The 15585-nt window shown below is 40.2% G+C and overlaps 1 protein-coding gene across 1 annotated transcript in view; it reads left to right on the top strand.

Moving 5' to 3' along the window:
* Positions 1-15585, top strand: part of GREB1 (growth regulating estrogen receptor binding 1) — a 209532-nt gene that overhangs the window by 128752 nt on the left and 65195 nt on the right. The window contains 6 exon segments of the mRNA XM_030195152.1: positions 3720-3912; positions 4320-4456; positions 7326-7665; positions 9257-9372; positions 13365-13564; positions 13911-14000. Of these exon segments, the coding sequence (XP_030051012.1) occupies positions 3720-3912; positions 4320-4456; positions 7326-7665; positions 9257-9372; positions 13365-13564; positions 13911-14000 (1076 nt within the window).

Below are 15585 nucleotides of genomic sequence, written 5' to 3'. Positions count from 1 at the left end.
TAGGTCAATGGGTGGCAGTTAGGGCTCAGGCCGTAAATAGGTGTGCGCTAATTTTAATTTTGCCACACACCCATTTCCCGGCCCATTAAAAAAAACACATTTTTTCCAGACGCAGTAAAGAAATGGCCAGCTGTTCTGCTTAGAAAGTAAATTACTGCAGCTTCTTTTGGATTCATGTTGGGTAAATGAGACTTTTATTAGAGGTTCGCTTCAAACAGAGAGTGTATAAGTCATTATTGTCTTAGATACACAATGATTAAGAAATATACACAATGATCAGGTTATACACCTGAAGGGAAACAATAATAAAGAAGTATATACATACATCACTGGTCATGGATTATAACATTCAGGCTCTTGTCATCAGCTGGGAAGCCCAGTCAGCGAACACCTGAAGTCTCATGACCAGGAACGGTCTTTCTATGCGATACGTCTACCCGTAGATGAGCTTCTGGCTTCACTGTTCCAAGCCCCCCTTTTTATTAGGTTAAAACTTTTTTTTTTCCAGAACCATGGAAAATTACAAAGATGTGCATTAGATAGTCACATGCTCTTGGTTTCAAGTAAACAAACCACTGGCCAGATGGCTTATCTCTTGAACCTTAAACATGCTCCACTTCCTTTTTGCACATACCAAATTAATTAAAGACATGACTTATAGCTTGTTTTGCAAGAAAAAATTACGTTCAGTCAGAAAACAGGAACTTCAGAGGAGAATACTGTCGGTTAGAGCAGAGTTGAAAAGCAATCTTTAAAATCTTCCATTACACCAGCGCACGTCCAAAACATGTGCCCAGACTACTGTAGGCCACGTTTTACTGCATCTTTGTGAAAGGACCCCTTAAGGTCCATACCAAGGACATAGAAAAGAAATGCTGAACATGGAGGGAGGATAGGGACACAGAGAAGGGAGATGCTAAAAATGGGGAAGACAGAGACAGGAGATGCTGAACATGGACAGGGACACAAAGAAGGGAGATAGATGATATAAATGGAAAGAAATGTCAGATGGATAGGAAACACTGACAAGAGTTAAAAGAAGACAGAAGGAAACGGAAACTAGAGACTGGGACCAATGCAATTAAAAAAAAATAAAATGACCAGACAAAAAAGGAAGAAAAATACTTTCATTTTCTATTTGTTAATTAGAATATACTACTACTACTATTTAGCATTTCTATAGCGCTACAAGGCGTACGCAGCGCTGCACAAACATAGAAGAAAGACAGTCCCTGCTCAAAGAGTTTACAATCTAATAGACAAAAATAAAGTAAGCAAATCAAATCAATTAATGTGTACAGGAAGGAGGAGAGGAGGGTAGGTGGAGGCGAGTGGTTACAAGTGGTTATGAGTCAAAAGCAATGTTAAAGAGGTGGGCTTTCAGTCTAGATTTAAAGGTGGCCAAGGATGGGCCAGTGCTGGTGTTAGACATGGGCAGAGCTCAGTGCAGAAATTCTGGAGGGGATACCAAAGCTCACTATCTAGCTGTGCCATCTTCAAGATCAGGCAGGCTTGGGGCTTTCTCTGGCCATGGGGGTCTAGCCCTGATTCCGCCCCGCCCCGAACACCATCCCTTGATGGTTTTTATATTTTGCACAGACGGAGGAGATGCGTCTCTTTCTATTTCTCTGTTTTGCTTCATGCAAAGCTGGCTTCGTGGGGTTTTATTTAAATTTCTGTCTACATTTTTCTGCTGTATTTCTAGTTTATGGTCAATTATTCTGTATTTATTATCTGTGTTCTCTGTGTGTGACCAAGACTAAGTATTCTTTTAGCATGAAATTTCTACTTAGCAATCTGAGGTAATTTGGCCTTTTTAGTTCCTCCCAATAGATATACTGAAGTTCTATGGCCACTGAAATATTTAGGGCATGAATTTTTGTAGGAAGGATCTTTTTTTTTTTTTTAAGTTAGTGCTGGTATGGTAGATTTGCTGTAGGTCCTGAGTGATTTTGTAGAGTTGTATTACTTCACAATATTGATGCTTGGTTTTGATAGGATTTATGCTTCTGTTAGTGAGATTACACTAGAATCTGAAACATTTTTGTATGGTGAGTTTTATGGAGAAATGTCCTAAATCTATTCTGTACCCATTGTTGGGGGAGGGCCAGGGGTGTGTATGGAGTTATAATTTGTGTGGCATTAATAGCATATGGGGGAAGCATATGTGTTAGGGGACTGTGGCTCGATAGGGACTTAAAGGTGCAACCTCCTGTACTCCCCCCCCCCCCACCCCCTGCCCTTAATATGGCCTTCATGCACTGAAACCTGTATTGCTGCTTTATCTACAGTTATTTTTTTTAGGAGGGGGGCAGGACAGGAGGTGGAGGGGGTGAGGGCAGAACATTGGTGTGGCAGGTGGTGGGGTTTTATCTTTCAAAAAATTGGCAACCCTAAGCAACCTGGTCTCTGAGAAGCAGCAGGAAGCAGTATTTCCCTTATAGCCTTCCGTCTCCCCCAGCTCCTCCCCCTACAGCTGCAGTACCTCCACAGGCCACTAAAGGAAGAAAAAGTGGTTGAGTCATCATGGAGGAGAATAGACCTTCTAAGTCCAATGCCTTTTTTTGGCCTGGTTAGGTGTAAAGGAGAAAGAGGATATTTTAATGAGCTAGAGGGGAAAGAAAGAAGGGGGGAGGGGCAGTGGTGCACAAAGAGGTAAGTGCATGGTGGGATTAATAACCCTAACAAACCACCTCACCGATCCTTCCAGCTATGACAATCTACCTTCTAAACTTACCCACCCTATCACTTCCTTCTTCTTCCCCTTACTTAATCTTTACACATCACTAATTGTATCTGATATCCTGGAATGACAGCATCATAACCAAACTATGTAAGCCACATTGAGCCTGCAAATAGGTGGGAAAACTTTGGATACAAATGCAATAAATAATAATAATAATAAATAATAATTAGGTCTTGGAATGGTAAGAGAGAAGGAATGGATGCAAAAGGGGGTACAGGAGGAGCGGTTAGGAGTACAGTTAGAAGAATTTAGGGTGGCAAAATGGGAAGAGAGATTGGGTTAGGGATGGACAGAATGGAAAGAAAGAAGGGAGGTGGGAGGGAAGGACGGGTGGTGGGCAGAGTGAGGGAAGTTCAGAACAAAGAAGAGAAGATTAAAGGGATAAGAACAGAGACGAAAGTGTGGGGTGAGGTTAGGGTAGGAAGAGGGGGTATGGCAACAGGAGGAAAAGAGAAGGTAGAGAGAGTGAGTGGGTGTGGTAAGAGAGGAGGTAAGCGGACAGCAGGATAAGAGTCACTGGACTGCGGGTGAAGGCATGGGAGACCAGAGTGAGTGGAAGTGCAAGGGATAAGAGAGACAAGAAGGGGAAGAAACTGTTGGGTATGGTTTAGATTGGAAAAGAGGACTGGGAAGTGATATGAATGTTGTTTTCTTGGGGTCACTGAGTTCCACTATATCTGTTGGGGGTGGAAACTGATGTGTTGGGCCATCAAGCCCCTCTTGTTCTTTGTTGCAGTGGGATATATTAGGTTGGGCTTACCAAGCACCTCTTCATGTTCTTGCTGGAGTGGGAGGTGTGATGGTGAGAAGTACTGTGTAGAGCTGCCAAGCCCCTCTTGTTGTTTGGCACATTTACTGAATCCCCTGTTGTCAGTGTTACCACACGTCACTGTCTTCTTACAAATGAACTGTCACAAATGCACTTGTTTTGTCAGTAACACCCATGTGTCTTTGATGTATTTCCATTTGGCAGTGCTGTACACAATCTTTATCCTCAAACTGAATCCTGTGTAGGACTTGTTGATAGACTACTGAACTGCAGGGAGGTGAAAGAGGCTTCAAATATTGTGACCCTACATGTGACTTCCCTTCCTTATGCTCTGCAGACACAGCACACCCCGATCAGCCCATATAATGAGATCCACTGGCCTTCTTCTTACAGTAATGTAAGACTCAGGTGACTTTGTTCCTTTTACATAGTTTTTGGAAGCTTTTATGAATACTCTTCCTTTTATCAACACCTTTACTCTTCAAAATAAAGGTATTGATGAAATATAGTACCGCTTTGTGAATTTTTTTTTTTTTTAACTAAAAGTGATCAACTTAACAACAGCATTCTGGGCAGCCAGTCAGGAAATTCGTGGGTTACAACTGTTTTGATTTCTCATTGTTTTTGGTGACTTGGGGCAATTTTTATAGCTGCATGGAGACATGAAAAGTAGGCACAGACTTTTTCCTGAGTAGGATTCAACAAATTTTCCAAATGAATGGGAATTTTATGTGCTTACATTTACACCTGCTCTTTGGTACACACAAATTTTTTATTCACACATTCATGTATTTTCTATTATAGGGAGTGGATTTATATCATGAAAACAAAAAATATTTTGGATTAACAGAATTCATAGAATCAACATTTTCAGGACACAGCCTTCCCCTGCTGCGATATGACAGCTCATTTGAAGCAATGGTCATGGCCATAGGAAAGAGGTACTTTCTTGGTTTTATTAACTTAAGAACTGACCACTGGATGTTTTCATTTGCTGGGCTTCTGGAAATTTAGGAGACTTATTCAACACTAGCTAACTAGTTAGGAGAGGCTCCTTACCTGGTTAACTAACACTGGGCCAAAACCGGATATCCAGTGGCATATAACTGGATAGTGCCATTGAATATTTGGCTGCCGTGGCAATATTCAGTAAGTGCAGGAGCAGAGCTTGGAGTTTCCTGGACACCACCAATATTCAGCAGCAGTACCTGGATAACTAACATGTTAATTAGGACAGCAAAAAAGAATGTCCTCAGTTAACTGGGTAGCTATCTGGCACCATCTCTGAAGACTGGTGATACCCACTGGCCAGCAAGTATCCAGATATGCTGGTACCTGAACGGAAACCAGCACTGAATATTTGGTGGGGGGAGGGAGGAGGGAAGGCTTGATGGAGAGGGATTCAAAGGTAAAATATTGGAAAATGATGGGCAGGGTGTGGAAAGAGAGAGATAATGGCTTCACCATTCAATTACCTGACGACTGTGGTGGGGGAGTGGACAAAGACGAGATGGTCCCAGAGCAGTTGAGTCTATTCACATCTGCAATGTGGTATGAATCCATTGTCCCTATTCAGGCCTAGTGTATCAAGCTTTTGATGAGTTCCAATTCATCAGTTTCACACTGGAGTGTCCTTTGATGTTCCTTTATAGGAGTATGGCAACCTTAAGGCCACGTAGAGAGTGCTCTATAAGGTTGAGTTTTTCTCCTACTGGTTTTTGAATGCTGCCATTTCTAATATCAGATTTGTGTCCATTTATTCTTTTTCTTAAGGACTGACCTGTTTGTCCTATATAGAAAGCAGAGGGACACTGCTGGCAGATGATGGCATATAGTACATTGGAGGAAGAGCAGGTAAATGAGCCCCAGTTGCTGTAGTTGATGTTGTTGGGTCCTGTGATAGTGTTAATTGAGTGAATGTGGGCAAAAAGTTGGTATCTGGGTTCCTGGCAGGGTCTAGTCCCTGAGTGGGTGTCATTGTTAAACAGTTTGTGATGACTAGTGAGTATCTGTTTGAAGTTGGGGACTGTTGGTATGCCAGTACAGGAGTGCCACCCAAGGCCTGTGAGAGAATGGTATCATTGTGCAGAATGGGTTGTAGATCCTTAATAATATGTTTTAGTGGTTTCAGCTGAGGGCTGTAAGTGACAACCAGAGGTGTTATGTTACTTTCTTTTTAGGATAGTCCTGTAGCAAATTGTTCCTGGTATTTCTTTTGACCCTGTTGATTTTCTGCTGTCTCACTTCATTGGGTGGGTAGTGTAATCTCAAAAATATCTGTTATACTTTCTCCAGATGGGAACCTCTCTCAGAGAGGTCAGAACAAATGTGGTTGTACTGTATTGCTTGGCTGTAGACAATGAATCTAGTGATAGTGGAAGCTGGAAGGAAGTAGATATGCATGGCAGTCAAGTTTCCAGTATAATGTGGTTCCTGTATGCCCCTGCATTTTCCAATACTTTATCTTTGTATTACTCTCCCTCTACCATGCATCTTCCTTATATGTATCCATGTCCTGAATGTCACTTCATGTGTCTGACGAAGTGGACTTTGGTCCTTGAAAGCCCATTCCTCAATAAATTGGTTAGTCTGTAAGGTAATACAAAAGATAAAAGATTCCTCTACAAACCGTAACTAATACAATATAAGGGAAAAGACCTTAGTGGCTCTCATGGTTCCTAATAAAGAGCCCATGAAAGAACCTCACAACCATACCACTATCATCAGTCAAGAACCCTTAAATTATTTTGCTGTGTATACTAATATGTAAAACTTTTTTGCTTAACGCAGACACACAGTGCATATTCTCCACTGCATGTAATTTTTATATGAATTTACTAATAGTAATAAAGCACTTAACTTATAAACCAGTTGGAAGCTCTCAAACTCAGCGGAGCTGTCTGTTTTGCTGACTTCAGCTTTGTCGGGAGCAGAGCAGTCCAGACTTAACACTGGTCTGAAGAGCTGATTCGGCTTGATTGCTATGCTTTTACAAAATCACCTGAAACGAAGAACAAAATGTGCTTAACGCAGAAAATAAAATAGTTCTTGAACAACAAATAATCTTTCAGTGCTACTTACTCACATGAGGTCAGATACTAACGCCTCATCTCTGTACTCAATGGCATCCCATTCAATGGCGGCATTTAAACCTTGTGGTTCAATCATTTGAACAGAGATGGATCAATAGACTACAGACGACTGAACCAGAAGGTTTTAAATAGGCTGTGTCGGCATTACTGTGTGGCACTTGCTAGTTCAGCTTAGTATACAGGGGGGTAAGTTTTTACATTTAATTAAATTTTTACATTTTTACATTTGTACTTTTTTTTTTTCGAAGAATGTCCTGAAAAAATAAATGCGCAGAGCACAAAACCTTGTTACAAATGGTATTAAAAAATAGACATTTTTGTGGTTTCATATTTCCTATTTGGATTTTGGACGCATACTATGAATAAAACTGAATAAAAAAGAAATGTGAATGTTCTATTGTGCTGTTTAATATATATATTTCTGACAGTGCATCATGTTATTCTTATTAGTAGGACTTAAATTGGCTATTTCCACGTTTACTTCATTGATTGTATTTTTGCTTATATTTGGTCAGTTTAACTATTGTTTGGCCATTAACACAGTTGTGAGTTTTATGTTCAACCTATCCATGTTACCTGCCTAGGGTTAATCTCGTCAGTAAGGCATTTAATAAATCCCAATAAATAAATAAATTCTCACAAAATTTAGACAAGTGATGGTAGAACATTCCACAATCACTTCATTTCTTAGAGAGTTACACATACTCTTTCACTGCAGGTTTCCCAAACTGCACAGTGCAGTGATAAGGACCTTTGTTCTCATACAGCATTATTCAGCGGCTATGATGGCAGTGTGTGGTCTCTCACAGATGAAGAACTACACGTCAGTTGAAACTCTGGAAATCATTCAGAACCTTATCAACTCCCCAAGACAGTGCTCAAGTGGTCATGGCCTGATGGTCTTGTTACGGATTCCATGTATTTCACTAGCTGTAGTGGCATATGAACGTCTCTGTCATGTGAGAGGAAGACTAGCTCTGGAAGATCAATTTGAAATTATCTTGGGAAATCCTAACTCTGGAATATCTGTAGGAAGTCGTTTTGTACAGCAACTAAAGGTGCGTAATTATTTTATTTTGTAGGATACAGTTTTCCTTTTACACACACACACATATATATTGATATGTTTATATATTTTTCAGATATGTTTATATATTTTTCCTTTTATATGTATATATATATATATATATATATATATATATATATATATATATATATATATATATATATATATATATATATATATATATATATAAAAGGTTCAAATGTCTATTCATATTGCTTGTCTGTTCAATTTTCTGGTGTGTAAGTATGTTATCTTTTATAAGCGCTGCTACATTTTCTTTTAAAGTAGAAATATCCACTTGCCAACCAATTTTTATTTGACACATTACTATGCATAATTGTGCAACATAACAAGTATCAACTGTATCAAGGTATCCATCATAATACTGTGCTTTCGTTAAACATTATTTATTTTTTCCTTCAATAACTGGATCAGAAACATCTTTGACTGTTCAACCAAGGACCTGGGTCCAACCAGTTTTCTTCCATTCCTCAACTCAGAGTTACAGCAAGGACCTGGGTGTCACGGTTGTGGCTGTGCCCTTATGTTCAGACGTACTGTTTTTCTGTATCTAACTCTGTGACCTCTCCAGTCTGCCTTTTTCCCTGTTCTTCTTCCTGTAAACCAAACCTCGCTTTGGTCTCCCTGCTTCTGCTTCATTTCCTACTTGTGACATCATCAGCCTACTCCTTTATAAGGACCCAGGGAGCTTTCCTATGTTGCCTTTGCAAGAGGTCTCTTAATCTTGTGTTATCTGTTTAGAGCATTGCCCTGCTTGGCTTGGTTCCTGAGAGGCTTGCTCCTGAAGGTCTGTGCTGTGTTTCTCTGAGTCTTGTGTTTCAATGCTTTCCTTTGTTTCTGTGAGTTTGCTTTTGAATCTTGCTTCCTGAAAGCCTGTCTGTAGAGCCACACCCTGCCCTTGGTGTCTGTATCTGTTTGATTCTACCCTTGGCTCCTGCTTTTAGTCTAGCCCTGCTTTTGACTCTTGCTATAGTTAAGCTCTGTGTTTAAGCCAACCTCTGTGTTTAGCCAAGCTCTGTTTCCGTATTCCCTGAATAGTCAAGGTTTAACACTGTGTCAAATTACTCTTTCACATCCTCTTATGTGAGTGCACTTTGCCTTCTGATCTGTTATGGTTGAAAAATGCATCAGAAAAAATATACTTTAATGGATTGAAATTAGTGTTTAAACTTTAGCACAGTTTCAGTTTGGGGAGTATAAACTCAGAACCATGACAAATCCCTCCTCTCATTACCCTTCTCCACCACCGCCAACTCCAGGCTCCGCTCATTCTGCCTCGCCTCACCCTGTGCTTGGAATAAACTTCCTGAGCCCTTACGCCAAGCCCCCTCCCTACCCATCTTCAAATCCTTGCTCAAAGCCCACCTCTTCAATGTTGCTTTCGGCACCTAACCTTTATACCTTTCAGGAAATCTAGACTGCCCCTAATTGACTGACTGTACATTTGTCCTTTAGATTGTAAGCTCCTTTGAGCAGTTAAATTGTACAGCGCTGCGTAACCCTAGTAGCGCTTTAGAAATGTCAAGTAGTAGTAGTTGTTAATGTGGTTCTATACGTGGCAGGTGTGGCAGAAGATTGAAGAGGTGGATTGGAGGCCCCAGACATTTCTGGAACTGAATGGACTGCCATGTATTTTGATATTTAGTGGAATGGATCCTCAGGGAGAGTCTTTGCCAAGGTATGAATAAGAAATTCATTCAGAAAGTAGAAAAAGTAGCAGCATGTTAAACCAGCAAAAATAAAATTAGTTACAAGAAAAACAAGAATGTGTTTCATGATGTTATAATGATGTTACATTAAGGGGGTCATTTTAAACTCGTCTTCACATGTAGATAGGCTACACTTGAAAATACTGTTTTCAGAAAACTTTCTACAGGTGGAAACAGTGCTGCAACTAGGATTGAATTGGCCCTGGGCAGAAACATTATGCAGAGGAAGAGGAGGAGGAGGTTTCCACTGTTGGCAGCCCCTACCACTGGCTGGCCCTGGGCATTTTGCTGGGTATGCTCATTGGTAGCTTTACCCCATAGAGCTGGTGTACATGGTTGTGCCTAGATCACTAAAGAATATATGTACATTATATGTTTATGTTTATCAGCTACACATGTAAATATATGCATTGCCCATGCTCTACTCATACCCAGCCCATGTGAATGCCCACCTGCAACCTATTAGCTATTACATTTAGGTGCCATTTTACAGAATAGCATGTAGCTGTAATATTAGCATTTATGCACATACATGCTTATATGCCAGTATTGCAGTAATTTATACATGTTCTTGCTGCCTCTTATCTTGGTGACCTCCTTATAGAATTACCTTCTATATGTATAAATACTACCATTTCTGTATGGAGCCTGCTGAGTGATACCACCACTCTGTTTTTCTGCATAAGCTTTTGCAAAATCGCTCTTTCTGCTCCCCATACCAAAAAATACACCTGTATTTTACAAAAGGCCTCATGTTCAGCAGAACTTTTGTGAACTACAGGAGGAACTATGTGCATCCTGACCTGAACGTTCCAGTTTCTCCCTCTATATAGAAACAAAGAAATATGACGGCACATAAAGGCCAAATGGCCCATCCACTCTGCCCACCCTCCATAATCCATAACTCCTCCTTTTCCTAAGGGATCCCACATGCATGTCCCATGCGTTCTTAAATTCTGACACAGTCCTCGTCTCCACACCCTGCACCAGGAGGCCATTCCACGCTTCCACCACCCTTTCTGTAAATGAAGACTTTCTTAGATTCTTCCTAATTCTATTTTATCTTAACTTCATCGTATGCCTCCCTCATTCCAGAGTTTTCCTTCATTTGAAAAAGGCTGTCTTCCTGTACATTAATGCCCCTGAGATATTTAAATGTTTCTATCATGTCTCCTCTTTTCCTCCTCTCTTCCAGCATATACATGTTAAGGTTCATAAGCCTGTCCTTATATGTTTTATGTCCAAGACCGCTTACAAATTTTGTAGCTGCCCTCTGAACCAACTCCATCCTGTTTATATCTTTCTGTAGGTGCAATCTCCAGAATTGCACACAGTATTCTAAATGGGGCCTCACTGGAGACTTATACAAGGGCACCATCACCTCTTTCTTCCTGCTGGCCATCCCTCTCCTTATGCACCCAATCATCCTTCTGGCTTTGACCATCACTTTTTCTACTTGTTTGGAAACTTTAAGGTCATCAGACACAATTACCCTCCAAGTCCTGCTCTTCCTTTGTACATAGAAGCATTTCACCTCCTGTGCTGCACCGTTCCCTTGGATTCTTGTGACCCAAGTGCATGACCCTGCATTTTTTAGCATTAAATCTTAGTTGCCAAATATCGGATCATTCCTTAAGCTTCACTATGTCCTTTCTCATGTCATCCATACCCTCCGAGTTCCTGAGAATGATCATAAATAATGAAAATAGTGTAAAAATAAAGAATAAAGACAAAAGACTTTTCATTATTTATGATCATTCTTATTATTAAAATTCATGCTATATTTTTAGCATTGTATTCTTATTTATTAATTTGTATTTTGAATGTTTATTTATTTATTTGTACTTCTGTAGACTCCTGAGGCAGGCTGTTTGGCCGAAACATGGTGGTGTGTCGAGTCATCATTTTTATTCATCACCAGTTTTATGGAATAAATTGTGTATAACTACTTCTGTCTTTCTGGCCTAATTTCTGGGAACACCCCTGACCTGCCCATACCCCTCCCACGTCCACACCCCCGTTTTAGTTGTGCGCTGTAAAATTTAGACACTCATTTTAAAGAATAGGGTGCAGGGCAGATTGTGCATAACCCCAAATGACTGCTATTTAGTGCCAATTATTGATTGTTGACAGCTGACTAATTAATTACTTTGTGCACCCAACATTTGGAGACCTATACAGCATCCGGGAGATTGTGTAGAGGATACACAGTGTTATACTTCTCCAGCATGAACAAAGTTTGATCTGTAGGTCTCTTATTAAAATCATGAGCTGGTTCTTCAAGAAAATAGAGGAGATGTGCTAGATTGTTGCAGCATAAAAAACATTTACCTGAGAAACTACAGATTCAAGCCTATCTCACATGTTGCTAATGGTCATGCAGGCTGCTATTAAGTTACTGAAGGAAAAACACTGACTTGTTCCTATTAGAAGACAGTGTCATGTGACAGCGATCAGAATGTTTCTTAAAACTAAGGGATGCTGGAAAATTAAAGACAGGGAAAGGCCCGATATGTGCTGTCATTCAAGAGATCTGAGTTTGTATCCTGCATCTAGCTTCTTTTCTTCAAACTACCAGTGATTAGGTTAATAAATGACTTTCTTGACAACCTTTCAAATGTGCACATCAGAGTGGTTCACAGTATTCTGCAGCACCACAGATAACTTTTTGTCTGCTTTGTAACTTAAGGTTTGATGTTTAGCAGAAGCTCTTACTTAGAGCTGACTCATTTCCCAGCACAACCTATGAAAGTCCAAATTTAAAAGGGAGCAGGAACACGTGAACTTGGAAACCTGGAAATTTATTAAGTTGGAGGAGTTGGTGGTAAGACTCAGAGAAGCTAGGGTTCATTTTTTAAATTCAAGATACTTTATTGCAGTGGCGTAGCTAGGTGGAGCCACAGGGGCCTGGCCCCTCACAAATTTGCTCTGAGCCCCTGGTTGGCTGGCGGTGGTCCCCAACCTCTGTCAGCTGAAGACTTCGTCCAGCACTGGTCTGTGGCGCCGCTGCCACCACATTGTCTGCCCTGCTCTCTCTTCCCCTCATTTCAGGCATGCTCCTTTTAGTGAAATTGAATTTCACCAAAAGGAGCGTGCCGGATGTGAGGGGAAGAGAAAGCAGTGCAGGCAATGTGGCGGCGCTGGAGACCAGCGCTGGATGAAGTCTTCAGTTGGTGGGGGTTGGGGACCCCTGCCAGCCAAGGTGTACAGCAGCGGCAGTGGGGGGGGGGGGGCCGGTGACCAAAATGTGCCCCCTCATCTTGGGCTGTGGCCCCCTCCCACCTTGAGGTCTGGCTACACCCTTGCTTTATTGAAATGTTTTGTCACAATACAATAATGTGAAAAATATAAACCGGTATTTATACATAGGTTCATGAATACAGAGAAACTGGTTTAGAGATATAGAAGACTAAAATTAATAGTACTACCATTAGCAGAGTTTAGATAGGTATTTATCTAAATTGGATCATGTTTTGGTAATATTAATGGTTGTACCAAATTTGTCTGCTAAGGAAAGTTCAAATTTATGAATTTGTAGTATTGTGTGCCACCAGAAATGAGCATTCAAAAAATTGTTTCAGAATTCAAATCCTGTTTTACCTTGTGAACCCAGATAAGTTATTTAACCCTCCATTGTCTCGAGTATAACTTACATTGTAAGCCCACTCAGGTAGGGAAATAGCATGTGTACCTGAAATTTAACTTGCCTTGAACCTGGATTTGAAAAGGAGACAATTAAATTAGAAATACATACCCACAGAGCAGGTATTTCTTAACTTCTTGTCTTTTATATGCACCTTTGCCATTTTGTCATGTCAATATGTGGCTATTGAGTTGCTCTTCAGTCAGGCTGAATTCTGGTGGACTAAGCTAGAATGCTGCAGTACCCTCAGAGGGTATACACAGGTAGAAGAGCTGTTGAACTGATGCTTTCTTTGATGTTGACTTTTTACTTTTCCAGATCACTGAGGTACTGTGACCTTCGATTAATGAATTCGTCCTGCTTGGTAAGGGCCGCACTAGAACAGGAACTGGGTTTGGCAGCTTATTTTGTTAACTCTAATGCAGCTGTAGAGAAGGGTGTCATGAACAAGGCCTTGGAGAGTGATCCTGAGAAGCTGAGCAGTACTGACAATGAAGATGAGGAAACTGTGACTGAAGGTAGGAAGCCTGCATGTTTGAACTACTTATTCTGTGGCAGGCTACCACCAACAGTGGCCATTATAAAAATCATGAAAGGGGTAATATTCAGCCGATGCCGATCAGCGTTTTGCTGACCCCCCCCTTCCCCCAGGCGATTTAATCCAGATATTCAATACTGGGCCATGCCTGGGCTGTCTGACTCGTAGTCAGTTGTCTGATATTAATCAGTTATGGGTTACCGCATAAAGATAGGACGGACTTTTATGCGGTCCTGTTTATGCAGTTAAACCGGCAGCATGAAGATAGGTTGAGGAAGATCACAGCTAACCCAGTTTATCAATAAGAGTATCTTTTTGCTAAACAGGTTCCACTTCAGAAAAGAGAAGCCCCAGAACAAGGCAAAGGTCTTGCTCACATGATTCAGCAACTTCTTCTTTATCTTCAAAAGCTTCAAGTAAGCCTCTTTCATTCTTTAAAGAAAATGGGCCTAAAGGATAATAAGAAAAGGTGTAAAAAAAAAGACATTGTTCTTAAAAGTAGACCGGTTAGTGTAGCGATTACTGCTGTCTTGCTTGGAAAGCATTTTGAAATGTGAGACCTGGACTGAGTCAGGTGTCCCTATCCTTGATGCTCCCTTGCAAAATTTCATGTACAAATTATGAGACTGTGGTGGTATTCATTAGAGGATATTTTTCAAAGCCATTCACCTGGATAAATGGATTGTCTGAAAATTGCCCTCTTAATTCAGCTCTAAAATGGAATTTCTGCAGGATCTGCTAGTCTGTCATGCACTCCAAGATTGAAAAGAATATCAGTCTTTTATTCTATCATATAGCAAATGTAACACTGCCCCCCACCCCCCCCCCCCCGCCTCCACTTCAGGGTTTATTATCCCTAGGGAACTTCATTATTCATGTCAATGATGCCACTTGGAACCATAAGAGCTCTGGAAACCATGAGACTTGTGAAAGAATACTCTTGATCTGTTTTTTTTCTTTTGTTAATAGGTTTAGTTTACCCACTTACGCAGTTAAAATGCCACTGAATATATGTGGCTACAACACCCAAGTCATTAATATTTTTTAAACCAGATCAATTGTATGGCTGTGGGGATTGAAGGGTATATATTGGAGTATTTTTGTGTGCGGAGTTGGGGCGATTTATTTGTATTTAGTAGTGTAATTGTACCCTGCTCTATGGCAGATTATAAAACTTTGTATTAAATTTAATTTATCCAGTTGAGGGTGGAGGAATTTAAAAATCCAATATTTGTCCAGGTAACCTCTGAAGTACACAGACAAATCTGAGTACTGACTCATTCATTTCTTTTTGGTGCTCTGTACACTTTAATGCACTGGTTTCTTGATTAGATTAGATTACATTACTTTATATTACACACTCATACTTTGCCCCTGAGAGTGCATCCATTAAATGTTAGTAAAAGTATCTCCAACCCACATACTTTTACCCACACACAGGATGGGAACATTTCAAAGAGCTTATTTCCTCTGATAAAAACACTTTTTTTTTTTTAGAAAAATTGCCCTGAAAGAGTGTTTTTAAAAAATTTGTTCTTTGATTGATGCAATTTTTAATTTGATCTTCTTAATGGTTTATTAGGTTTTTCTTGACTCTGTTTTTTAACTTTGCATGATAAATCTCTCATCTCTGTTTACGTTTTTTAGCTTGTGCATGTGTGAATTGCTTTGTATATATTTATATAATGTATGTACAGGTGCAGGAGTAAATGTGGTTATAAGCAGTGAGCTTGACTTTATAACACACGCTCAGGTTCTATCATTGGGTAAAAAAACTCCACTGAGCACTGGGCATTGAACTTAAGCCTCAAACTTTAAATAATTGAGATAAATCACTCGTAAAATTTCCTAGTGAATCAATTAATCTTGAGGTCTCCTTTTGAAAACAACCCTTTTAAAACAGCAGCAAGGTGAATGAACTTGCACGTAGCTTTTAATGAAGCACCCGTCATCCGTTCATTTGAATTTTCAGACGCTTCCATTTCAAATTCTCAGCTCTGA

The sequence above is a fragment of the Microcaecilia unicolor genome, chromosome 3, assembly GCF_901765095.1.
Source record: "Microcaecilia unicolor chromosome 3, aMicUni1.1, whole genome shotgun sequence".
Lineage (NCBI taxonomy): Eukaryota > Metazoa > Chordata > Amphibia > Gymnophiona > Siphonopidae > Microcaecilia > Microcaecilia unicolor.
This window is presented reverse-complemented; position numbering and strand designations above follow the sequence as displayed.